The sequence below is a fragment of the Lingula anatina genome, chromosome 3, assembly GCF_051362555.1.
Source record: "Lingula anatina isolate TDL-2025a chromosome 3, LinAna3.0, whole genome shotgun sequence".
Taxonomy (NCBI): domain Eukaryota; kingdom Metazoa; phylum Brachiopoda; class Lingulata; order Lingulida; family Lingulidae; genus Lingula; species Lingula anatina.
Window position 1 is genome coordinate 28,272,621 of NC_141769.1, and position 27,088 is coordinate 28,299,708.

The 27,088-nt window shown below is 36.4% G+C and overlaps 3 protein-coding genes across 6 annotated transcripts; all 3 read right to left on the minus strand.

Annotated features, from left to right (window-relative positions):
• Positions 1 to 1,205: 1,205 nt before the first annotated feature.
• Positions 1,206 to 13,696, minus strand: LOC106164892 (uncharacterized). 3 transcript variants are annotated; one of them, XM_013542933.2, is made up of 3 exons: positions 13,568 to 13,696; positions 7,697 to 8,115; positions 1,206 to 4,358 (listed from the first exon to the last, which is right to left on the minus strand). In XM_013542933.2, the coding sequence occupies exons 1-3, from the start codon at positions 13,597 to 13,599 to the stop codon at positions 4,210 to 4,212; spliced, it is 600 nt and encodes a 199-aa protein (XP_013398387.2). In that variant the 5' UTR covers positions 13,600 to 13,696; the 3' UTR covers positions 1,206 to 4,209. The 3 variants fall into 3 exon arrangements, with proteins under 3 accessions (XP_013398387.2, XP_013398386.2, XP_013398388.2); XM_013542932.2 differs by lacking the exon at positions 13,568 to 13,696 and adding an exon at positions 11,977 to 12,144; XM_013542934.3 differs by lacking the exon at positions 13,568 to 13,696 and adding an exon at positions 11,274 to 11,774.
• A 559-nt stretch (positions 13,697 to 14,255) lies between these two features.
• On the minus strand, positions 14,256 to 18,569 carry LOC106152736 (uncharacterized). Of its 2 annotated transcripts, none has more exons than XM_013526444.2 (3): positions 18,419 to 18,569; positions 16,581 to 17,061; positions 14,256 to 15,867 (listed from the first exon to the last, which is right to left on the minus strand). In XM_013526444.2, exons 2-3 carry the CDS (start codon positions 17,050 to 17,052, stop codon positions 15,716 to 15,718), a joined length of 624 nt encoding a protein of 207 aa, XP_013381898.2. In that variant the 5' UTR covers positions 17,053 to 17,061; positions 18,419 to 18,569; the 3' UTR covers positions 14,256 to 15,715. The 2 variants fall into 2 exon arrangements, with proteins under 2 accessions (XP_013381898.2, XP_086864490.1); XM_087008364.1 differs by lacking the exon at positions 18,419 to 18,569 and adding an exon at positions 17,482 to 17,839.
• A 601-nt stretch (positions 18,570 to 19,170) lies between these two features.
• On the minus strand, positions 19,171 to 26,973 carry LOC106152738 (uncharacterized). Its single transcript, XM_087009948.1, has 12 exons — positions 26,887 to 26,973; positions 26,082 to 26,325; positions 25,600 to 25,796; positions 25,057 to 25,232; positions 24,680 to 24,745; positions 22,884 to 23,078; positions 22,361 to 22,458; positions 21,474 to 21,562; positions 21,057 to 21,179; positions 20,261 to 20,417; positions 19,904 to 20,028; positions 19,171 to 19,507 (listed from the first exon to the last, which is right to left on the minus strand). Exons 1-12 carry the CDS (start codon positions 26,887 to 26,889, stop codon positions 19,265 to 19,267), a joined length of 1,716 nt encoding a protein of 571 aa, XP_086866074.1. The 5' UTR covers positions 26,890 to 26,973; the 3' UTR covers positions 19,171 to 19,264.
• Between the last annotated feature and the right edge of the window lie 115 nt (positions 26,974 to 27,088).

The window sequence follows — 27,088 nt, forward strand, 5'->3', positions numbered from 1 at the left end:
ATAATTTTCTTTTCCCGATAGTAAATAATTTATTACTTCTGGAAAATTATTTGCTTTACTAATTTTTGGTTATTTGATTGTCTCATTTTACGTAGGCCTACTGGTTTTCTTTATGTGCATAAAAAGTCATTTTTCAAATTCCGCCTCCTTATTGCCAAAGACTGCCCAATTTCTGCACTGCTGTACCTTGCAAGACCTCTCAATATCTTTTTTACAGTGGCATCTAATACATCTTAGACACGCTTTTAATAAATTCACAAACAACAAACAGAGATATTTTCTGACAGTCTTCCAAATTATCAATGTTGTTCCATTCTCAATTTTTGACCGTCTTCCGACAGAAAAAATCAGATACGCGTCAGTGTAAATTTGAAAATCTGACCGTCTTCCGGAAGACCCAGAAAACGGCCTCAATCCGCCCCTGACAAAGGCTGCACTAACATGAATTTCAAATGCAAATCGAAGAAAATTTTCGCAACTATCGCATCCATCCATTGCACCCGCGGTCCAACTAGCACATTCTTGTCTAAAATGCGACCTCGAGGAAAAGAAACCTTCACGTATACCAGATCGGTTTGTAGCGAACAAATGAACGTCTTATCCATAGTTATGCTTGGATTTTGGTCGGTTGAAAATTGTTATTTTGTGCCTCAACCGAAAACCAACCGGAAGCCATAAATTTCAAAGGGGGGAGGGGGGGTCTAAAACGTTGACTTCTTACCCCTTTATAATTAGTTGATTCAACTTGACTAACGGCATAAAATCTAAGTTTCTGAGTTTGATACAGAGCGGACCTTTACCCACCAAAAAGGTTGTTCTATCCACCCCCCCCCCCCCCCCCACACACACACACATGCTTTGGGACTCTACCATACTGTAGATCATAGAATTAGTAGGGCCTGTGCATATTATTACACAGTACCAGTAGTATGCATGAAAATTTTAAATAGAAAATCAATCGCTGTTTTGGAGTTATTATCCATGTGAAATGCCCAGATAAGCGACCTGGTAGTATTGTGGCCCAAACCTTTCCTTCGATTAGATTTTAGTGTAACACAAACAGTTTCATACAGATGTGCAAACAAATTTCCCTCTCTTCAGACATCTGTAAGTACATTTGACCCATATGGCAACTGTTATAAAGGTAATACATGGTTGACATATGCAGACAAGACTCAATAAAAGCTAACAACTCGACCAGAAAGTAAAGCTAAAAAGCTCCCTTTATTTTCTTTCACTAACAAATTACATTTAAAACACAGATCCAACAGAAAAATATATATTTAATTATAATTTATACTTTCGACCACTATTGCTCTGACAAATGCTTGCGAACTCGATATTTTATAATATATGTATACTGCAGTGTAACAACGTGACTGACTGATCCTTATATCTAAAAGAAAAAAGTACATGTTCGATGATATCTGAAGGAATATTTTCAATATTACCATTGTCATTATTTGAATTACAAGTTCTTAACAACTACAGACTGTCTACAGCTTCAGTAGTATTGAGAGTAATGTAAAAAAGGAGAAAACAACTTATGCAATATTTACATTATTTACACCAGGCCAGCACAAATGATCCTTCTGAAAATACACCAAAATAAAATTTTCAGCAGTATAATTTATGTTAAAGGAGAATTTGTGCATACAGAAAATGTCTTTTTTCAAGTCAAGACAAAATTGGCAGAGACCAAAAATAAAATTCCTTTCAGATGGATCAAATGTCCTCTAAAATTTCCCTTTCAATGGATTAACTTGTTCTTTGCAGAGATATGCAATACAGTTTTAGTCGGGCAATCAAGTGTATGGTTGTCTTAGGACAAACGAGGTACATAATTTCTCTTCTCGTATCATTCACTTATCACAGTACATACAGCACACAAAATGTAACTATAAGTGATATAACACATTAAGTTATCATGAAATCAATGGGTAATACTGACCACTTTAATCCATAAACACACAAGTTTACAATGGTCATAAGTGCCATGCTTGTTGCTTTCTTTCAAAGTTGGCTCCTGACTAACAGCTTTTTCAACTACCTTATGACTCTCTACACATTACATATGATAATGCAATCAATATTTCAGCTGATGCCTCTCTCATTTAGCCACCATTTGCTCCATTAAATGCACTATTTTTATTAATGTGAAAATCTTATCAGATAACACTTACTACCAAGTCTATACTATCAATATCATCTATTTACAAACTGCTGTCTCTAAGCCCCAATGATGCCCATGAAACAATTTTTTTATCAGCTATTCAACTGTATGATACATGTAACTAAAACAGATTTTGTCAGAAATATTGTTACTAATGAGCACTGAGACCAACAGAACAGCAAGGGAATATATATAGTACATACATATATATATTCTAGGTCACAGTGACCTCAATACATGTAGTTATCTAGGCCAGTGTTTTGGGGCACTTTATTTTTTGTTTTTCTTTCAAAAATTCATAATTTTATTTGAAAATATTCAAAATATAAAACCATGGAAAATATGACCACCCCCCTTACATGAAAAAATAGAAATATTACAATTACTGCTAAAAAGCCACAAAAACATTTGATACAAATGCAAATTTCTGCCTTGAGATGCTGCTTATTAGTTGCTATGCTCTTCAATTCTTGGTGCAATATTACACTGCAATATTACGCACCAAAGTTAATCAAAATATATGAACAGAGTCCTGTCACAGGGGTGTGAAAAAATGATTTTTCAGAGAGCACACCACTAACATCCATATAAAATATTTTTGATTATGATGCATGTACAAGCAGCTGATACATCATGTTCAACCACTAGCTGCCCCTTATAACATGACTTGCCTGGGCTATTAATTAACATTTATATTTACATCAAGATTTGTGACCCAAAGCCCATTTCACAAAGGAACTGAAAGCTCAACAATCTTTTGGTCTAAATCTCTAGGAGTCAGTAGACTGTTCATGTGCTGGTCTCAACCTTACTATTTTCCAGACTTTATAAAACAGTAACTGTTGTAGTATTTCATATAATTGAATCCCTACTGCTTTATCTTGGGCTTAAGGGGCCTAAAATTAAAAACTTACATTAAAGCTTGATCTAATTCTGGGGCTTTAGTCACTTTGTGTAACAGGTTCTACAACTACTCCTACATCTTAAAAAATAACCTTCATAAACGCTGTCATTTTTAACCTGGGACCAGCTAGCCAGCGGCTCTTGTATTTATACTGCACATTCATAGCTGCTTCGCATCTAATATATGAATGAAACAGTGTTAAAAGCACTGACCTCGGTGTAAGTTGTTTTTCCTTACATAGCACAGGGAATTGCTTATAGACCCGTCAAGATGGTCTTCTCCGACTTGACACTGAGTGTTTGAGCAAACTGACAAGTAACTGTGATGTTATAGTAATTTATCTGGTTAGTTAGGCTATGAAGCGTGGCTATTATGGTAATTTTTTCATGACATGGACAGTCAGTTTCTCAGATGTAAATAAATTTCATTTAAAAATAAATAAATAAAAAGTATATATATATATGTATAACTTCAACCTTCGGGTTGCAATATTTCAAAAAAAGATTATTATTATTTTATTATTATATATCATGCTTAATGCTAATGACATGGACAGCAAACTTTATTATTCATGGTCTAGATGGTCATGGTTGCTGTTCATGACATGGATAATCTGTTTGTAGTCAGTTTATCATACATAGTCGAGAAAATGTCCATCTCAGGAACATCATACAGCATTATAATCAAAACTCATATATTTTTATATTATATCTATCAACTGGTGAATATGAACACAGTTTTCCTTTTTAATACACAGTCCATATAAAATACATAAAATCTTAATTAAATGTCAAAAAAATGCATTGTCCATATTTCAGTCAAACATTTAAATATGTACAGTATCATTCACAAACACATTATTAGAAACCATATCTATATTCAAATCACTGACATGTAATGTATACATGTACATAAATCAGCATCCTCATATGATCAGGTCTCACTGTTAAAAATACCTGCCAGCATTTCAATGATGGCGACTGTATGCCCATTTGACTAGTGAATTCCTACCAGATGCAAAAATAATAATAATAATAATAATAATAAATAAATAAATTGGAAAAAAAATCCAAACAGATCAGGCTAGTGTCCCTCTAAATCACTGGTAGGTTATCACGTCAGATGTCTGTCTCTAAGTGAGAACTATTGGTAAAACAATGATCAATGTCACAATTGTAGCGGCAATCCCAACAGCCCCCACTATACGTGAAGCAAGGCCTAGGCGTCGTGCTAACTCGTTGCACTCCTCGTCGTGATCGTCACTCATTCCATGGGAGGCCCCTGAAAATTGATGAAAAAATAAAGGTCATCAAATGTCTGCTTAATACAACTTCATTAGATCCAATAGATAAATGTCAATATTAATGTATAAATGTTACCTTTTCAATATTAACTTTTTTTTTTCATTTTTGATGCTGAATGCATATAAAAATAAGTACTTCCGTTATATATATATGCGCATTCTAGGACCCTGTTATCTTTAAAGACAAAAGTATACAATACCAACTTAAATCAACTCACTATGTTCAGAACTTTCCCTTCATTTTTTTCAGGTCTTTAATATATTTCAACAAATATTTTCAAGATTTAAACCCTATCAAACTGCACTAAAACAAAGAAAATTAAAAGTAATAATATCTAATTTTTCCTTTTTAGCCTTTTCCCCATAAATTCCTGTATTCAGATACATCATGGTCAAACGCATAAACCAAGAAATCCAAGCATAAGTTAGGACAAAAAAAAAAAAAAAAAAATCTGTAATGGTGATTTACTCATTCTCAGCAGCATTCATGTGAACTTCCCAGACTGAATATTCCATATCAATTATCCCTGAAGACCGGATGTGTATTTATTGTTATGCCACAAAAATTAATCACTCAGACCCTGCAGTAGTAATTAACTTATCTATGGTACCAAGATAATAACCCTATTCAAAGTGGGTTTTATTTAAACAATTGCTGTCATGAAGATCTTAAAATGACTGCAATATTGTACTAGTACTGTCTAAATTGTTTCCGTGAATCTTATTGTTTAAGGTTTGAATTTAGAACCAGGAGAGATTTGGCCAATTCCTATTAACCCCACCAAGTAAAGGGTACACTAAGCATTTGGGGAATTCATTCGTCATATTTACCAAGATCAATACTGGAGATTATAAATGGTATATTTGTGGCTTCAGAGAGAACTGTATAGTTAGTTAAATAATGATGATAACCATTATCTGACTTTTTGGTAATATCTAGTAAACCTATATGACAGCACTAACTTCAGGGATAGTAAATCAATATATATTTCTAATAAGTTAACCACTGATTTACCAACTTAAAATCAGCATTTCTGTAAGTTTATACCACCAAAGTATGGAGCAGTGCTGAACAGTCTGCAAACCGAGTCTGTGTTTACATGACTGCCGTGCTCTGTTTACACAATCACCTAGGGAATAGGCCCCTTTCTTTACATTATTTGACTTTGTGTACAAAAGGACAGGTAAACTATAAGTAATTTAAGGCACAGATAAAGTGCTCCTCAACTAAGTCGTGGTAAACATTTCTCCATCTAGCAAAGCTGCATACCATATCCAGTCTTTCCCCTTCCCGGGCATTATTCTCAGGCCCACTGCCAACAATTTCAAATTTTTTATTTATTTATTTTTTTGAAAAAGTGGATCTTTCACCAGAAAACCTGCATGTACCTAGATAAAATAATACCCAGGGGGCACCTTTTCCCAGCAAAAAGGGAGGAGGATTCTTTCAACCCCCCCCCCCCCAGACTACATTCTGATTCTCATGCAGGGGCTTAATGATGAACGTTTGCAATCAGATTTACAGACTAACAAGCCCTCTCCCCTACATGACCAGCTAACTTGATTTATTTTGATTGGTGTACTGGGGCTAATGAAAAAAAGTAACACTTCACCCCACCCCAAAGCATAATGACATCATCAAACTGGTGCAACAGAGGACATACCACACTAGCTTACACTGTTTGGGTAAAAGTAATCTAGCTAGAGAATCTGCTCTTTCATATAAAGAGCAAAACATTTACTAGTAACTGAGTAAAAACTATCATATTGTTCCTTACTGGTCATGTTGAGTGCGAAAACTCTCCATTTCTAGTAAGCAGTCGACCTTTCGAAAAAAGAATGCATAAGATGGAATGCTGAAGATAGAATGCTGAGATGTGAAAACACCATATTGTGATGACAGGTTATCAAAAGGATGGCAAACAAAGTTGTGCTATTAATCTCAGACTATGGTAATGACTCTATCTTTTCAATGGGCAAAAATTATCAATCTTTCAGGTCCATAATTTTATAATCATAAAAATTCTATTTCTTCACAGCACTTGTGGTGCATGGAATAGAACGACAAATTTTGTTGCTACCACCCAATAAGTATGTCCAAATTTTGAGAAAGTTTTTCCCATAGAAAAGTTGGAGTAATTACCATATTCATCATCCTTTGTCATTTCCAGCTGTCCTTATTGATTATACAATTACATACATGTGGAATCTGCTCTCTATGCTATAAAGAGATATAGTACCAGCATGCCAAGACCACCAAATAGTGCTGAATTTTAAAAGATTTTTTCAAGTACTGTCCATACAGGGAATCACGGGTCATTCTGATAAAATATATCAACTGGATCATATTTAAAACTGATCTTAAAACTGATGTAGAGTGGGGGGGGGGGGGGGGGGGGGGGGTATGATTTTTTACCGCATTATCAATGATTTGTAACCTAATAATTCCTCTTCCTGAAATTTTGAAGGTTAAAAGGACTCAGATAAATAGCCCAAGTAAACAATGGAATGGTCAGAGAAGCAGTTCAATATTAATCCATTTATTTCAAGGTGACCTCGAATCATTGTGGCTATATAGGACTTTTTCTCTACTAAATATACAAATTACCCGAGTCAAGGATTTATGAAAATGACCTTCCTCCCTGATTAAAACATCCACACCTTTAACAATATGTTGAGTTTAAGGAAAATGAGAAAAAAAATTCACCAATTACCTCATCACTGATGAGGCATAAACAAATGAATTTTGGTTGATACCAAAAGATAATATTATGTTATCATCATCTGAGGTATCCTTCTTAAGAAAATGAGAATAAATACTAGTTATCAGTTTGTTCAACGCTAAACAGTACATGTGCCTCTAAACATGGAGAAAATCAAAATCATTCGGCCATGATAAGCATAATCTACAATTACCCTAGATATCCAGCAGTGAACGTGTTTCATGAAGCGAACTACTCACATGATAGGCAAATTGCAACAATCCCAAATAGTGGGTTTAGGATGATAGAAACCCAGGCAAACACAATGTAGGATTTTGGCCTCTTCAGGCGTCCTCCCTTCACCGGGTAGTGTGTTGGCTTCTCATAAGGGGAAGTTGGTTTCTCGGTGCTGTTATCAACATCTTCTTTGTCACCTGAGGTACTCATCTTTGAACCAGACACTGTTTTTCTATTCAATCCTACACCTTTTAAGCCTTTAAATTTGGAGCAAGACAAAATGTACGCCTTCCACCATGAACTATAGCTGGCAACTGCCCTACTTATCCTACAAAGCTTGTATAGATATGAGAGGCCAAGGGTTTACAAATACTTACATGATAAGCAAATTGCGACAATCCCAAAAAGGGGGTTAAGGATGATCGAAATCCAGGCGAACACAATGTAGGATTTTGGCCTCTTCAAGCGTCCCCCTTTCACAGGGTAGTTGGTTGGTTTCTCGTAAGCAGAAGTTGTCTGTTTATAAGGAGGAGCGTAAGGCTCATCAATGTCTGAGATTTTCACATCCTCGAGTTTTCGGGCCTCCTCGCTGTCACTCGTCACCTGGAGGTGTGTCCTCTCGTCCACATGGTCCTCGTGGTCGCTTGCTGCGTGGTTTTTCTCCAGGTTTTCAGGCATCTGAATGCATTCATCTTTACCAGATACCTGGGAATATTTTACGTTGCCATTCTGTACCGCATCGTCTTTTCCTGTGCTAACTTCACTCATTGTGTATCCTTTCTTGATTTGATAGTTCCTGAAATGAATATTTTTAAGTGGTTTTATTCCAGTGCAACTGATCTCTTCTGATTGTGGGTTAAAAATGGAAGTTTTTCTTATTGTGCTTAAATGAAAATGGAAATAATTCTTATAGTTTATTTACAACATCTATCACACTTTTTTCAATATTACAGCATAATGGAAGTGCATTCATCAGACTTTTGAAAATTATGACAAAGACTGTTTCATATTTCATATCTAGACTATGTTTCACTTAAAATCATTTTCATAATCAACTTAATATAAAAGCCTTAAAGTGTATTTTAAATGCATAATGACATACTAGTACATAAGTATTCTCTGTATGATTGATTTAAAATAATTACAGGTGCAGTTTCATTGCTTTTCTCATTTGTATACAACACATGATGTAATTGGAAACTTTATGCATTGAATGAGTCTCACATACAGTTCCTACACAAAAGGAATTTAAGAAGCTGCCCATATCCTCAGCACATTTTTTTTCTAACTAAATTAAGGCAATGAATTTGGCAATGGTCACATAACTTGATAAGTATACATAACATAAAACTGTTCAACAACTCAGTTAACTTGCTGTCACTGAACTGGTACTTAGCTGAAGTCTCCTCGACTCCTGTTATCTGTTTACAAATAACAAACCCTTGCAGATGAGAGTGTGTTTTTAGGCTTGTCCTTTTCACACTGCACTGTGCAGTTTCCTGTTTCGCAACATTTTGAGAGATTTACAAAATTCATAGCCTGGCTATTGCGTAAGAATCATCTACAAGACCTGTCAACTTGTTCGGCCTGGTCAAAATGTTGTGATATGGACAAGTATACAGCACGATGTGAGTGGACATTTGACTAGATTTTTTATTTAAAGCAAACATGCATCTGAAACTCAGGGCTACAGTAACTTGGCTCAGATAAAGCACAAAAGGCCTCGCATTAACTCTAGATAATGATATCTGCAACCGAGTCGATTATTTCTGGCCAAAGTAGGTCAGACAATATCAACAAAATAAGTGATATGAAATAATAAAATGACATTAATCAAACAGTATCATTTAGATTTGTGTGCTTCTATGGTATATTTTATTGATCAGTCATGCATTGAAATGTTATAAAAACATTGGATTTCCAGGAGAAAACTGGTGATAAATCAATTTTGGACACAGTTGTAGTACAGTCAAATAAGATGACGAAATCCGGTTCTGTATGTCAACATTACCTTAAGTACAACATAATCTCAGATGTCTTGCAAGATAAATTGTAAAATATAATTCCTTGATAAATATATGACAATATCTCAGTCATAAATTGCACTGGGGCATTCCCCATTATATTATCCTTCAATATCTCTTCAAATACAATAAAAGAGAAAAAATTGCTCCTCATATGTGACTTTGGTCAGCTGTCATATGTGGAATCTATTTCGTCCAGCCTGAGTAAATTTAAAGTTCTAAACAGAATTTTTTTCTGATTCTCAATCTCTTACTAGTAATATAATTAAGTGTATAAATATACTTCAAGTCCATTATTACCCCCCCCCCCCCTCAATCCACAAAAAATTTGACTGGTTGAGATAATTCCAAGTCTTTATAACATCATTTCCACATATGTGAGAGCACATACATGAGAAGTAGTCATTATCCAGTCTGAAGATAAACATTTTAAGGTAATGTGTACCTAGGATTAGCCTCCTTTGTTTGCACTGTGCCAGTAAAAGATTAAGTGAATCTTGCAAATAAGGTTTTGCATGGCTACCTCTGTAAAAAAACATCAATCCGAAATGTCTGATGTGAACTTTATTTCCAAGTGGCTTGTAGCATATATTCTTCCGTGTCAGTGATTTAACTGCACTGCCGCAGGGTAGATAGTAGCAATTGCTTGCTATATTTTGTTGCTCTGGAGTATGACTTATATTTTTTAAGTACTTCAGGGCTGTATTTTGGCAAATCTGTTACTTACAAACCTTCAAGAATACCAACTTGCATGAACAATTGTACTTTCGTGAAAAGATACAAGAAATTCTATATCCCAACATTTCTTGTTTTTTTTTTTCTTTTTTTTTTACCAGTGTGTTTTGTTTTGCATGACTACTCTTGTTAGTATGCATAGATACTCATCAGACCATACCAGGCACAACATGACAGACGCAGAGCAGTGCTGCCTATTTACTTAAAATATCAGCACCAAATCATAAAGATGAAAAATATGAGTTTTGATTAACTATTGATTTCCTAATTTTTTGAGATTTCACCTAATTTTTCATGTGTTATCCTTATTAGGGGCATGAAATATTTGATGTCTGACAGAAAATTTGCAAATTAAATTAATTTTTAGTGTCATATCCCAAAAATAAGAATTCTTTCTCAATGCAATTTTTCACATTAATTTTTTCAAACTGAACACTCTATAAAATCATGAATATACATATTACAGCTAAATCTTTTACAAATCCCAAGCCCTGAAATCTTTTTTTTTTTTCAAAAATTGTTACTTATGGTCGATTTATTAACAGTTGAAAATGTTATGTCCAGGGCACAAATACCACGGCATGCCCCATGACCACAGCTGCACACTATTTACTGTTTTTCTGGTTTATGCTGCCATTATTTATTTTTTTGTTGTGGTGCATCACAAATGACATATAACACTCCCATATATCTGTTGTTCATATAGCTCAATATTATAATCAGTATGGCAACTTGGTTCAATGATTTGATAAGACAAGTGCATCTGGACATTTCTTGATATGAAACAGTGCATGAAAATGCCTGCAATAGAAGTACTGTTTAAAATCCTCCACATCCACGTACTACTTCAATTACTAGCAACCAATGAAGGACCAAAATCTAAAATTTTCTGGTTTTCTAAAAGTATACTTTACATGTGTACTAAAAGTATACTGTAATATGACTGTCATTTAATGGGCAATTAAGACAAATTAATTTTTTACTTTACATATGGCCTAGTAAAATTGGGAATGGAGATACTGTGTTATATATAATAGAAAAATACCCATCACAAGATATCATAAAGAAAAACATAGTTAATACATTAACATAACAAAATTAAATAAAGGCAGTAATTTTGTGGAAGTAAGTGTGTGTGTGTGTGTGTGTGTGTGGGGGGGGGGGGAATGGTATAGTGTCATAAAAAACTACATACATTTAGAAGTTGCTTTTATGATCACTCCACCTGGCATATTCAGTCCACTTTATCTTCTTGGTGGTTATAAAAGGTTTGATTTACAGCAGCAGGTGCAGATGTCAAATAAAATGCTAACAAATTAAATTCTTGTCCTAAATAAATGTCACTTGGTGCAAAAAAGGCTGAGGGCAACTCCATCTTTGATTTCAGTGAGTCCTTTGTCTTTTCAGATATAGATCTATCCAAAAAGGTGATATTTCTACAGCACACGACTAGTTATCATACATTCGTATCATTATGGCTCGCTGTTGTCAATATCACCACATCGACTTTGTCCATGTTTAACGTCGTATTTAACAATGAAAACGCAAGTTGTGTCACTGCTGTAGACCATTTATTATGGTTCGAAGACAACACTGTCATTTCAGTCAGCGTAAAACGAAGCCATATCCCAGCTACCGTTCCTTCGTGAATTTACTTAATACCTCCACCAGTATAACATACACATACTGGTGGAATAAGTAACTACAACTTAAATTTGGTGCTCGTAAATGATCAACTCCAAGTTGACCTGACATTTACGTTCAGTGACGTAAATCTGGCGTCGTAAATGTACACAACTCTTCAAAAAACGCTAAAAATCACGACCATTATATGTTTGTAGATCTGACATCAAGTTGAATCACAAAATATAACTATTAATTTTATACAGAGTACTTACCGCTTCTTTTACTTGTTTCTTCAGTGATTGTAAGTCGTTTCTTTGTCCCAAATATAAATCCCGAACGCTAAATGTTGCGCAAATTTTCCAAATTTCCGTCTGACTCACCACAGGAAGTTTATAAGTCATCCAAGGTTACGCATGCGCAGAGCTACAAATGAGGATTGGGTAAATTTCCTGACGTTCACGATCTTGTTTAAGAAACTGCTAATCTTTTAAAATTTAAATCTGACCGTGCTGATGGCATACCCAAATCTTTTGACACTTACATTTAGCAATACCAATTACTTTCTGACTCTAAACGCATATGTTATAGGTATATTACCCTGTAGCATGTAAGATAGGCGAAATTATACCAATGGTGTAGACTACTAATGCACCAGTAGGGGCCTAATTAAGTGTAATAGAAAATGTCATTTCGTACCAGTAGAATTTATTCATATCCATCCCATTTCGTTATTAAAAACGATCTTAAAACGATTAAAGGGCTCGAATAAAAGTACCTGATGTCCTATTTCCGCTTTAAATGTTCACGAAATTTTGGCGATGGTAGGCCTATAATTAATAGGCTTAAGCAAGGAGTTATAACTGTTATAACTCCTTGGCTTAAGTAACGGTCAGTTATTTAAAAGTAATTTAAATTAAATTATTTGATTAGGAATAGTGCATGCACATGTGCTGGCCCCAGTAGGCCTATAGCCTAAAACATCGAAACAAAGTGCATAGACAGACCGGGTTATGATTCGTAATTTCTCTAGAGATTTTTTTTTTTTTTTTTTTTTTTTTAGAAAAGTTCAATTTGTGGGGAGAAGGGATATCAGTGTGACAGGAACGGGCCTATATTGGTAGTCCGCTAGGCAGGCTAGTCCGTTCCCCATTTCTTTGTACAATGTGCAGGTGACATTCTTCCTATACAATATCCCCAATAGGCCTACATGTACTCCGACTAACCCTTAACTGTGATGGACTTCCATTCTTAGGACTCTTTATAAATCATTCTAAATACATATAAGGGCGTTCTTTGATGTAGAACAACAGACAGACTCATCATCATTAACCTTTTTAATGCTTTTGTACCCGAAGGTGCAGCACTATTAAACGCCCATAACTAGATCACAGTTTGGCCAACAGTTTCTGCTTAATCCTATACCAGATGTAAACTCTAAACGCGAGGCAAATACACATGTACTGTAGGCCTATATGTCTATTCTTTTATTTGGCAGCATCGTTTTCTCTTCAGTATTACTATTTTCTCCACATAATAAGAAGAAGATGAAGAAGAAGAAGAAGAACAATATAAATAATAATAATAACACAAGCAATAACTATTATTACTAAATTTACTATCATTATTGTTATTATTAAAGTTGTTAGCGCCCAGGTGTACATATCAACGACATATCCTGGGTCCCTGTAACTAGGTAAAGCGGATACAGTCCACTCCAGATAAACAGTTTAAGTCAAGCGGATGTGCACCTAACCTGGGTATGTCGTAACACATGCTAAACATGTACCTGTAGGTGCGCCTCTCTCTCTCTCACACACACACACACACACACACACACACATTCACTCTATCTCTTTCTCTTACCATTCCGTCTTTTGCTCGTCGACGTTGTCCATTGAAAAAATAAATCACAGCCGAGTGGGGCCTTAATATTAGCCAGATTAACACCACCCTGTTCTCATTCTCTTCCACTTCCGTTACATTAAATGAACTATACTGCACCGTCTAAGGCCGCATTCACATCGAGTTGAGCCATGGCTCTACTAAGCCACGACCTAAATATGGCGGACGTACATGAAAGGAAAAACGCCTAATCTGTTAATAGTCTCTCCGCCTCCCCACGCGTCGGTCCTGTGGGGGTACAGTCATTAAATCTCGGTTCCATTCGCCCGGAAGCTGGGGAGGCGTGTGAGAGGCGGAGAGACTATTAAAAGATTAGGCTTTTCCCTTTCGTGTAGGCCTACGTCCGGTCCGCCATATTTAGGTCGTGGCTTTGTAGAGCCATAGCTCAACTCGATGTGAATGCGGCTTTCTACAACACACCAACATTTTTACAAATAAAATCTACTGATCACAATTACGTTAGGTTTTATTCGTCCGCAGATCTAGATCCAGCAGAACGTTGAAATTCATTACTATCCAGTGTCATCACAACGCTCAGCTAGCCATGCCTTACTGCCCGCGGTCATTGTCGGTGTATTGTGACGACTGTGGTTTAACAGCTTTTTGATTACCCACTAAAACTACAGTTACAACGCTATGAAATTTCAAATAACTAAATAACGCTTATTTTATTTCATATACAGTTCTTATATAAATCAACTTCATTTTGCATATATGAGTATTTAAATTGGATAAAATATAACAGAAAATAATATGATATATCATATTTGTTGTTTGTGTAGGCTACTTGTACAGTGCGAATATATCAATGTTTGATCAGTTATCACTTGTTTATGAATAATCAGGTTAAGTGATAATAAAGTTCTTTTTTTATAGTGTGCGAGGGTGCAAGTTATAAATATATATACATACTAGCTATTAATATACACACATATTTTTTTCTATTATCTAAAATATTGTTTGTTGCAGTATCTAAAAGGCGGGAGCAAAATGTCCTGAACAACGGATGGTATGGAGGAATAATTTCACGAGCGGGAGGGTACGTACATGATACATATGATAACAACATTTGCATTTTGGTATTCAAATAAAATGTGTATCATCTTTACTTATTTTCATTGACTCATGAAGCCTCTTGTTGGTGCTCTAGCTCTATCTGCCAAGCAAACGTCGATCCACCTGTTTCTGTAATTAAATTACATTCCCCGTTCAATTAATACGACTTAATGACCATTTCGCGGAATAATGACGTTCTCCTTATTTGTTACATGGAAAGATCGATAAAAGCAATTCCTAGATTGTGTTACATGAAAAACAACACAGTTCAAGGTTTTCTCGGATTTCCATTGCAAACATGTGTACAGTACGCCATGTTTCAAAAAGCAATTACTCTCATTTCTTTCTTCTTAATTGGAGCCTCTTAAGGCACTTGCTAGAACCAGTCGTGATGATATTAGGTAATCCATACATGTACATGTAGCCTCTTCCACAGCAGAGTTTCGTAGAACTATTACAAAAATTTCGTCTATTCTTTCATTTTGTATGCTACTTTAGAGGCCCCTGATATCAGAAGGCAGTTCACTACTGTGGCAGTTTACTTCTTTCCTTGCATACAAAAACATAATAATGAAATAACGGTCTAAAGGAATTATCTACCTAGCTTATTGGATTGACGTATGAAATAGCAAAGTGTTCTATACGGTTCGTAACAAAATTACCAATAAAGGTCGAAGTAATACTGTAAAAAAGTGGACAATGATAACTAGAAAAGCACTCAGAGAGCGCAGACCTCCGCCAAGGCAGCAAAGTCTCCATCTAAGGCCGTTTCACCCCTAAATTTTCGATATTTTTGATTATTGATTGATTATTGATTCGGATCACCACCAAAAACTAATCACTTCTAAGTTAAACCATTTCTGACCTACCCTGAAAATTCCATCGAAATTCAGCCTTAACTTTTTGAGTTATGTTGATGACAAACAAACAAACAAACAAACGAACAGGGGTGAAAACATAACCTCCCTGGCGGAGGTAACAAAGCAAGTTTGTTAAATAAAAAAAAAATTCGAAACGCGTCTTGTAATGTTTTGTTTGATTCCCTCCACTTATTCATATCACATCGCTGTACCGCAAAGCCAGAACAATTCCCAAGGCGGCCAAAGTACAGCAGATTCCAAGAAGTCCTATGAGAAAGGAGGCCACCTGTAGTCTCTTGGAATGGCGAAGGTTACGCTCAGATGTCTCTGGTCTAGTCGATGTACCTGAAACAAATATGAGAATTGCTAAAACTCGAGAGTAACCTGGTTTTGCTAGGGTATAGTATAACCGGCAGGAAAGCGAGATTGATATGGGAATGTATAAAAACATACGTCATATTTATAAATAATCTCCTATAAAACCACATCCGAAACCAGTACATATTGTGTTAATTTGGGACATTTTTTCACTATTGTTTTTCATTCTTTCTGCTACATAAAAGAGTCGTATCTTTTTTCATGCACTGTTAAAATACACGCATATGTACATGTATGTGTTGTGTGCGTCCATTAATCATTTATCATTTCCATGGTTTCCATGCTTCAACCACGAAATGGTTAGAATACTCCAGATTTCCCAAAGCGACTACTGTAATCGGAAATGTGATAAATTTATGCGGTTGTTTTGCAGCTAGAATATAGGTCTTCGCTCTTCCCTATATTTTACAACTGTATAGAAACTAAAGAATGTGGATGTTCGAAACACCCGCGCGCGCGCGTGCACACCTACACATACACACACACACACACACATGCTGCACATCGTTTGGCGCTCGCGGATTTTTCTTTCTCGTTGTAAAACATAATTGTAGATGGCATTCACTTCTATATTAACATCAATGCTATTGTATCAAACATTGAGTTGATTAGCAAATATATTCACAAGTTATCTTGGTAATCTTAATTAAGTGAAGGATTAATTGGTTGCATTTACTTACATAATAATAGCAAAGAGAATGCTCCACACAAAGGGTTAATTAGACAGGAAATCGAGACCATGATCACTTGGGACTTCGATAATCTTTGCTTTGATTTTACCTCTTTGACGATTGGGAAAGGAAACGTTGTGGATTTATAAGGAGGGCTATATACTCCCAGCTTTCCTAGTTCTTCCATTTTTATATCAGCGCTAATTTGCCCGGGACTTGTGACGTAGTTTTGCGAATCCGTGTCTGCGCTTGTTTTGATTGGTTCGTTCGAATGAGGTTTTGATGACAGCCCGCTTCCTGTTATTGTCCTTTCTTCATTTGTGATGTTCAGAATTGCATAGTTCTCAGATTCCATTTCCTGTTTGTCATTGTTAGTTGTTTGAAGGGGTACTGGAATCACTGTCTTCATGCACGTAGTGGTACAAGTTGGACTTTCAGAAAATCCCATCGCGTCATCTTCATGTATCTTCTGCTTAATCATTGCCTCAATCTGAAACAAAAATTAAAAAAAAAAAAAAAACGTTAAAGGTAAAAAAAGGCTTCCTAAAGAGCTAAAAGTTAATTGAGGTAAATGAGTAGCCTTATATAACTCTAACAGTGTATGTCAATTTTCTGTTTCTGTGTATTCTTTTTTTTCTCCATTTTTAGGCTTTGTAGCGGTACTCAAGACGTACCTATGTACCGGTAATAGACGTACCCCCCCCCCCCCCATGTACCGGTAATAGACGTACCCCCCCCCCCCCCATAAAGTGTCCTCCTGCACATCTACGTAGGCATATTTTATTTATAGGTTATTCGTGGAGAAAAGTCAACTGGATTCCATTAACTGGTATAGTTGCTAACCCCTTTCTCACACAACGGGTCAATTGTTTGGACCCGGAATGAAAGTATCACCGATGAAAGCTCTTACAAATGAGGTATTCCGGATATGAAGAGCGGATTTATTTAAGTAACTTGGCATCCTTCAGGGATGGTCTTGTACATTTCTAATAATTTGAAAACATGTTTACTTCGTCCCGAACGAAAAGGATCTTGTGGGCATGGTAACAGCTCAATCTCTGATGTGAATTGATTCTTTATTGTATTAATTGGCACGATTTCTGGGTAATTTCTTACTGTCAAAGCTGAGCTGAGTTAAGTGACATTATTTACAGCTGGCTACTTTTTTCTTTCATTGAGTCCCATGTACATGTACTGACAGGTGTGCACCAGTACGTAGTTGTCGGGGATAGCCCAAAGCTTCTCTCTGACCACAGGATCATCTGGTAGTCTGTTACAAAATATTGTATCGCCTTCACTGTCATTTTGTACAATTATTTAGAGCCCCCCCCCCCCACCCCCCGGGATATCAGAGGTTAGGTTTATACCCTCTACCAGGTCCATTGATTGATTTTTCACTAGATATTCACAGATAATATATCTGGCTTAATTTGGTAATCTTCTAACTGGCTGGTGGAAAATGTGCCTATCTGCCGCCCTGGTGGAGGGTAGGTTAATGCAGTTTATATTCACTCAAAGCTTCTTACGTGACTGTGCTAAATACTTTTAAGTACACTCAGGGCTTCAGCCACGGCTCTAAATTTTATAGATGTACAGTACGACACTCTGCAAAATTTTATTAAATCCGGCACTGCCACCGTTTTCCATGGCTAGCGACTATTATGCCTAATATTTAAATATTTTATTGTCGGTAAAAACAGTATCCCAAGAATACAAGCCTTCAGTTTTTCACACGAGGCGTATTTGTATGATGTGTTTGAATTCCCAATAATAAACCGACAGTTCGAGAACTTTTTTTTGCTTTCTATTGATCTTATTTACACGTCGTTATGCCACTGTATACTTACATGCTCGCCTCTTCCCAGATGAATCCTGCTTTCATGTTATGTTGAATCGTTCCGGTATTTATGTGTTAAGTATTTCTATTTTGCCGCAAACAGGATATCCCAGAAGACATAAATAGAACAGTTCCAGGAAGTTATATTCAGGTCTTAAAGTGGTAATGGACAGATATTAATGGCGTATATGAGTGAGCAGACGTGTGTCGATGTATTAGTATTAGTAAGCTATCATTCTTGATTATTTCGATAATGTACTGGTACAACGCACGGTGCAGTAATCGTTATTTGCTCAGTCGTAAGCTGTGATTAACCGATCACTGTCTTTTCACATACAGTACATGTAGATCTCTCTCTCTCTCTCTCTCTCTCTCTCTCTGATTCTAGAATAGGAGAAGATTTGGTGAGAAAATTACAGATAGGATACCTTATAAGTTAGTTCATTTTATGAAATGACCATGATGCACCATGAACTGAAGAAGAAAAAATATCTAAAGATTGAGACTAATATGTTTAGAATAAAATTCTTTTATAAAGCCAGTCTCATGCAACTTTCTCTTAAGCAGTATATCTGAAACCTGCTTAATTTTGACCAGAAATCGACTCAAACTCGTCACCAGAAGATCAACTCAACTCAAAAATACAAATCCATTTTATCCATCTGGTCCTTTTACGCATGTAAAGGTTTAACTCGTTTTAGACAAATTTTCGTGAAATTAATACTAGTAAGTTATAATTTGGGAAAGAAAATTAACAAAATCTTGCGTGCTGTCGATTTTATTTATACCCAGAAATATTGCACAAATTACAAAGCAGAGCTTTAAGTTAAATTGGCACAATATTGTGTATGTAGAATTAATACGAAATTGGTTCAATTAACATATTTGCATGTGTTTTCCTCTTCAAAACGAGGTCAGCCAGAGCCTCGTATTCCTTCCATGCAGTGCTGCCCTCTCCATGGATGGGAAAAATGGGATAGGTTTGACGGAGAGTGCCTACCCCGGGAATGTTTGGCAACTTCATTCTTATTCCGCCTTTACTCACGCTGCGGATAACTCCCTTCGGATCGAGCACGCCCTTTGGTTTTGCGTCGCCATACTGAAATTCGCACGATAAACATCTACTGTTGGTGAAAGCCATTACCATTTAATGCAGATATAGACTCAGCGGGTGACGTACGTAAGCGAAAATTAAGACATCTTCATTTGAATAAATCAATACAAATACAGGGTAGATAAAGTTATTCATAACATACAACGCGTTTAAAAACAATCGATGAGACAAGACCAAATGACAACTGCCATACGCTGTTTTTTTATTATTATTTTGTCAATCGCTTACTGATACAAGTAGCTTGATCTCAAAAATTAATTCTCACTGAAAAGTTTTCTGTCATATCTAATATTGCAGTCTGACAAGTAATCATTAGTTATTAGCTTATAAATTGTAGCCACACGCTAAATTCCACTAAGCGACAAACTTATTTAAGTATACCTTAGAGCTTCCGAAAAATTCACTAGGCGTACTGTAGTAAACGTATTCGCTGATCCCGTTGTAGGCTGTGGAGTTTGTAAACCTGCCTGTTCGCCCTTTGTCGTATACCGTTTTGTCATCATAACCTAATTAATTAAATATCAGAAACTTATAATCCATAATCCCGCTTCTGAGTCGACATACATGTTCATGTATTAAAGTATTTGCAGAAGTTTTATTACTTATCACTAAATAAAAGAAATTCTTACTAATATCATAATGAAGAAAAAAATTAATTTAAGCGCAAACATTGGAAAATATACATGTACTTGTAAAACACACAGGGCAGTTACTATAAAAAATATGACATGAACCTACTCTTCATGTGCATGGTCAGTCCATATGGATTCCAATTAGCCAGTGGGTTAAGGTAGGTCACGAAAAGCGGAATGGCGTACGACCAACGCTGTTCATAACTTTTACATACTTTTTTCCCTCCAACAAAGTTGCAATCCTCAACCTTCATCCCTGCTACCTATACGAGATTAATACGACATAAATCATTGTAAAATGAGGACAAGGTAATATGATTTACTGTACAATGCAATGTGTAAATGTATCTTTATTGCTGTATCTAGTATGATGTAAAATATATCCTTTCAATTTTTAAGAAGCTCTGCTACTGAAATACTTAAAGTACGAGTATCTATATACATTACGTTTAAATTGACATATTCATGTCTATGTAAACACGTTTGAGATATCAAATCTTGATTCATCCAGTTGTACGTGGACATGTACTACATGTAATGTAGTAACCACGTGCTAGACATTGCCGTACAGCTGGTATGAGCTCCATCTGTACGTCAGTGTCTAGCATGTCATTTAATATTCCGTTCCTCAATGTTTGGGACATATTTCTCAAAGGCTCTTGTATTTTAATTATTAAATCCCCCCCCCCCCCCCCAAAAAAAAAAAAAATAAATAAATAAATAAAAATAATAAAAATTAAAAAAAATAGCACTGCATGTATTTCAAACAAATCAATGGTAGGTTTCAATTAAAACCAACTGCGTCCATTAACGGCGTATTAATTCCCATATCAGAAATCTCTTGGAAACATTTCAATTTCAATTATCCAAAAATACATATCACTTAAAACATTAGGTCCTACCGACGGCTGTGATGTTTGTGCCATGAAAACTGTGTTGTCAGAGAATCCTCTGTGGCGAGCTTTAAGACTCCCGGTTCCGGTCTGTGAGACCTTTGACCATCTGTGGTAAAACGCGGTGTTCAGCTGGATAAATGGATTGAAAAAAATTTTAATGTATTCATGAGAGCTAGTATATCCCCAACTAAAAGACATGTTCTAAAGGAGCAAAAATTGAGGGTGCTCCTTCAAATAGGTAGATTTTGAATCCCTAAATTATTTTCAAAGTATTATCGATGGCTCTATTTTTGTCATGTGAAATATTAGTAGTGATAAGAGCATAAATATGTCAGGGGACTCCGAAGACCATCTAGACCATCAACATTAGACTTACAATTCAAAGGGGGCACGGTTTTGAATATGTCTTTACTTCATTCTCACCTTGGCAGCATTGTTGTTGGTAGCGGTAAAAGGGTGGGTTGGTTTGGAGAACGAATCGTCATACAACTTTCCGTCGTAGTTATTTGGACCTAGGAAAAAGAAAAAATGTCAGGTGAACCAAGAAAATCTTTATCCGGCAACTACCAACTATAAGTTCCCAATCGAAGCAATCAGGTGGCTTTTAAAGCATACACTGGCTTTTAAAACATAGATGACTCTTTAAAGTTCTTAAAAAAAGATGCGCAACCATTGTAGAACGGAAAGGCAAGCACCTACAATCCAAAATAGTGAACTTCCCCCATTTTCGATCACTGAAATTGGGGCTGCTTGGAGAACATATTTTTGTCCACTCTCACAAATAATATGCCACAAAGGAAAAGGCTGCAATATTCTAAATTGAATAACACTGACAAATTAATTTGATTTTGTCTATTAAATATTGTCAAAGCCCCAACGTTGAAGGGGTGAGGGCGAGCAAAATTCTTTCTCTCAGTGGTCACAAGATCGGTGTTACAGGGGCTTCGGATATACTCTAAATTTAATCTACATAATTGCCTTTTTTCATGGCCATTTCGGCAAAATAGGGAATTTATACGGAATTCACAATTTTAAAATTATCTAATTCTAGTTGTTCTGCAAATGTCTTTGTCCATTGAAAAAAAGGACATTATGTTGATAAGATGTGGTGCCCATGTTTGTTAAAATCACACAATGTATAAGACCTTTCTACAGCGAGCAAAAATGAATAATTCTGGAAAATCTCAGCATGGTATGCCCTATCCAAAACCAATGAGAAAAAATTACGAGTTATAAACCTAATTTTATTAATTTCTAATTTATACCAGACTCCAACTCCATTACAGGAGGGTTTTTGTTACACAGCCTACCTGGGACCTGAGACATCAGCTGATCGAGGAATTCATAATCGGAGTCGTCGAACTCTGAATTTGCTTTCCATGGCCGATTCAGTGGGTTAAGCTGGAACCTGTGGATTTGTGATAAATATATAAATCCGATGTAAAATGTTCACAAAGATAGTTAACAAATTTGTTTGGCTACTCTCTCTCTCTCTCTGTGTGTGTGTGTGTGTTGGCGATATGCAATTTCAGACAATTTCAGATTGAATACCTGCCTGTCCAGAGTCCTAGTAGCTTTTGGATATACCTGCTAGTGCTTTATAAAAGAATTGTTTGTGACCCACAAATATTCAAATGAATTTTAATTCATCATCTATTTAGCAATACTCATTTAAATTTTGCATACTACAACGTGTACCACCTCTGTGGCTTTGTCTGAATGACACTGAACCTTAGCAATCAATATAGAATAATGCCCTAAAATTTAATAATCTGAAAGTGCAAAGAAACGGAGAAGGGAGTGTCTGACTTTTTCATAACAACATGCACTAACTTGGCTGTATCACTACGTGAGAGTTGAGCCACAGTCCATTTCCTTGGTGTCCGCATACTCAAGTCATCAGCAACACGGAAGGTGCTGATGGGGATGTCTTGCTTCACCGGGTGACACAGAACTCTGTAGTCCCACGTAGCAAACACGGGTTTACCGTTCTCAAAGTCGACGATAGACGTTGGTCTAAAGGTATGTCTGTAAGATTTAAAAATGGCATATCAAGCCATGGATAGATATACACACACTGGACAAAAGAAGTGTCACCCCCTAACTCAGAGTAAGAAAAGTAGGCAGATCTTGGGTACTTATAATGCCTGGTCTACTTATAATGTGACTAATGAGTATAAAACCGCTATACCATGGAATTGTATTGTTAGTCTTGTACATGTACAGCAAATGTCATTCCTGTCTTCCTCCAATATGGCAAGATACAGGCAATTATCTAACGGTTATAGGTGCAAGTTATTAACCTGAAGAGGCGGAATATAAGCAATGTCAGAATATCGATACAACTGAATTGTTCAGTCAGAACCGTGCAGATGGTCTGGTCTCGGTATAAAAACACTGGATCAAGAGACAAATTGCCTCTAATGGGTCTTCCAAGAAAAACTACTGGCCGTGAAGACCGACGACTGATTTTGATGCCCAGGTTGTCAAAGTTCGACATTGCTTGTCAGTTGACAACACAGTGGAACAATTTCACACATAAGACTGTGTCTGTGAAAATTGCTAGGCGTCGGTTACATGCTCATAGAGTGTACAGCAGGGTAGCAAGCCTGAAACCTCTTAAATCGTTACAAAACAGACAACGTAGAGTGAACTAGGGTCAACAGAATCTGGAACTGGACAGTCCATGACAATTGGTCCTATATATTTTTTCTGATGAGTGTCGCTATGGTCTGACCTCTGATGACAGACGGGTTTGATGCTGGCAAACTGCTGGTAAAGCATTTGAACTACATGCACTGAATTTTCGAACCCTGAGCAGCATATTCATCATGGTGTGGGGCTGCATCAGCAACCATGGCTTGGGCGAATTGATAGTGGTTGATAGAAACATGAATCACTAGAAATATATCGATGTTTTGGAGTCAGGCTTGCTACCATCTATTACTAACATGTTTGGTGACAGGAATTATCCGTTTGTTCACCAGGATGACAACGCTCCTTGTCACAGGCCCAGAGCAGTTGATGATTGGTTTGAACAACAGGACATTCGCAGGGTGATGTGGCCTGCCCAGAGTCCTGATGCAAACATAATAAAAATATGTGGAATGATATGTCAAAACTTTTTACAAATGCCCGTCTAACCAGCAGATAAACTCTATTATATTCAGTGTTTCATTCTTGGGCCAGCATAAGTCCTGAACGCATCAGACAATTATATGAATCCTTGCCTCGTATACTGGCACCTATTATTAGGTCACGTGGCTATGCCACTAAGTAATAATTTTGGACTTAAAACTGCATATTTTGGTAGAATGTATATTTTGTTCTCATTTTGTGATTTTTCGTGAAATTTGATGTTAATAAAATGATACAAGGAGCATATCATTCCACAGTCATTTATCTCCCCCATAGTATTGGCTCAGTAGGGGTGACACTTCTTTTGTCCAGGGTGTGTATTTATGTCATACTTGAGGGGGGAGGGGTTATCTTAATGTATGTATTTTCAATGACAATTTCTTTGTACAATACTATATTAAAAAGTTTAAAGATATCGTATTTAAGTTAATATCTAAAAGACATATTCAAAAAGAACTGGAATACTTAAACCGAATTTTTTAAAGACTCACCTCTCTACTGGAATGGCTCCGCTGTAGGCTTGGTACCGGGCGCGTTCCTCGTTGGATAAAAAGGACCTTTAACAAAAAAGTTAATAATAAGCATAAGAAGTTTATTGATTTCAAGGCAACAACGGCTTGAAGCTTCACAAAGATAATAATAATTTTTTTAAATAGTTATACATGTACTTAAAATAAGATATATTAATATGTTTTCTAAAAGCTGGTAAAACGGAATTTGCAATGTTCAGGATGTTAGGTGAACTTATATTCCAGTGGCAGTTAGGCCGTTTCGAAAGCTTTAAATATATTACAATTAACAATGCTTGTCTCTTTTTTTCTGAAAAAAAAAAAAAAAAAAAACGAATGTGTAGACAGAATCTATTTACTGTGAAAAAGGCAGTTTGTCGTCTCCTTGACTCTTCAGCCATTTGCCTTCAAGGTAGCAAAGAATAGGTTTGAAGTACTTTCTGTAATCCCGCACTTTGTAATTCTGGTCCCTCCAAGCCTTGAACCATTCTTTCATCTCAGCGACCTGCTCTGGCACAGTCTTTTTGGCTAAGACCTACAATAAAAGCTTGGGTGTCTGTTAAACGATATACGACCCAAACACGCTGGATTTTAGTGTTAGGCAACATACCTCATGTTAGCTAAATAGGCATACGTAGTAACGTTACCAATTTGGTGTTTCTTATAGAAAGAGCCCTTAAATTATAGAAGGGGTTTGATGAATAGCAATATGCGAAATAAATATAAAGGCTAGATATACTAGCTAGTAATTATAGCTCTAGAAAAACACCTAAAATCGAAAATTAACCCGATGGCCCACGTTGGCATGATAAGGGTTCATTCAAATAGTAAAATGAGAACTAGAGTGAAGGTGTTACACACAGCATAGATGCCCTGTGCGTGTGTCAAAACAATTAAATTACCTGTGGTGGCACTGCCGGCAGAGGCAGTCTTCGGAGTGGACTTTTGAACGTTTGACCAGGCCTGTACAATATTGTTTTTTGAGAAGCCATGCGAAACTCAACTCCGTTAATCACGGCACTGGTGCCAGTCGTGCCAAAAGAATCCCTTGCCTGGGTAAATGGATACAGGCCGCCTGCCACCCAACTCACGGTGTGACCTGAAAGAACCAAATTAATATCGATCGAAAAATAATCTCCCTGCTCCTGCGAACATTGTGCAGGTTTTGAGAAACTTCTTAGAGAAATCCCCATGTGCGTCCTTTGTGTCCTTTGGGCAACTTGTCTTGTGCAATCTACAGCAACGAGCACTGCCATGGCGCCTCAAAGGTTGACGCGCAGAATAGCAGCTGCCTTTCCGGCACAAATCCCCGACCAATTTCCCCTCTTTTGTGAAATCAAAAAACAAATACAATTCTTACTGGGGTACTACATGTATTTCTTACTTGATGTATGGTATGGCCTTGTTCCAATGGTACTCCATCTCGCCTGTTTTATTCCTGAGCCGCCGTCTGTTCGTGTGCGTTCCGCTATGAACATCTGCTGGAGCTGGAGCTGACGCAGTAAGATATCTACTTTCTGCGTCAGTTTTTGCAGCTTTTTCTCACACACGGTTGGGATGGTAACTGCCCTCTTCTCTGCGAGAGCGAGACCGCCGAGGTATACGGCCAATAAGGCTAAAAGCACCTTCTGTAAGGTAGACAGACACTTTTTAAAATTATAGTTTAATACCGTTAAATTAACAGACACATATGAATATTGTTGACCGTTTTGTAAAAAATATTTTTATTCTAAAAAGAATTATTTGTAAATTATTTGTGAAAAAATCTATCGTATCTGTATCTATTGTATCTGATACTATTAGCCTTCCCAAAATATTATGTGAATATTAAAATAGCCGTTGCACATAAGACATATAATAATAATAATAATATAATAATAAGAATACGTGTACCAGTATCAAGTTGCTCCTGCTGCCGTATACTTCTTATATCTAAGTTTTCAATTTATCGATAAACAGTACATGTACTTTATCAGCATTATAATAACAACGAACTTTATTAATGAAAACATATCAAAAGCTGTAAACTTTATAGGCCCGATGCAGACGTTATTTGGTTTCATGTTCATATCAGCATTTTACCGATTTTTTTTCAATGTCAATGAAAAACATGAATCTTGAACGCGCCTTTTTTTAAATATGAGCTATTGAAAATTTAAATATAGTATGGAATATAGTGAGATACCTACCATCTTTGGAAAGACCTACGGCACCCACTCAGTGGCACACCGACTCTGTCGTTCTCACTATATCGGGGTTAGGGGTTGAAAACCGTGAACCCCTGGACGAATTTAATCTCAACATCATGTTTTGCGAGGGTTGTGCAAGGGAGATGGTTTACCAGGTCAGCTAGAGCCTCGTATTCCTTCCATCCAGTGTTCCAGGAATGTC

Excerpts from the sequence above, each read along its gene's own strand:
- LOC106152736 (XM_087008364.1), bottom strand. The coding sequence starts at position 17,532 with ATGCCAAGTTACTTAAATAAATCCGCTCTTCATATCCGGAATACCTCA. Across the intron at positions 17,062-17,481 it reads ATATCCGGAATACCTCATTT|ATTGAGGCAATGATTAAGCA; the intron begins GTAAGAGCTTTC and ends TTTTTGTTTCAG. Across the intron at positions 15,868-16,580 it reads ATTCTCTTTGCTATTATTAT|GTACATCGACTAGACCAGAG; the intron begins GTAAGTAAATGC and ends TATTTGTTTCAG.
- LOC106152738 (XM_087009948.1), bottom strand. Across the intron at positions 25,233-25,599 it reads TGCCGGCAGTGCCACCACAG|GTCTTAGCCAAAAAGACTGT; the intron begins GTAATTTAATTG and ends CTTTTATTGTAG. Across the intron at positions 20,418-21,056 it reads CACAAACATCACAGCCGTCG|GTAGCAGGGATGAAGGTTGA; the intron begins GTAGGACCTAAT and ends AATCTCGTATAG.
- LOC106164892 (XM_013542933.2), bottom strand. The coding sequence starts at position 13,599 with ATGGACAACGTCGACGAGCAAAAGACGGAATG. Across the intron at positions 8,116-13,567 it reads GACGAGCAAAAGACGGAATG|GAACTATCAAATCAAGAAAG; the intron begins GTAAGAGAAAGA and ends TATTCATTTCAG. Across the intron at positions 4,359-7,696 it reads TGTCGCAATTTGCTTATCAT|GGGCCTCCCATGGAATGAGT; the intron begins GTAAGTATTTGT and ends ATCAATTTTCAG.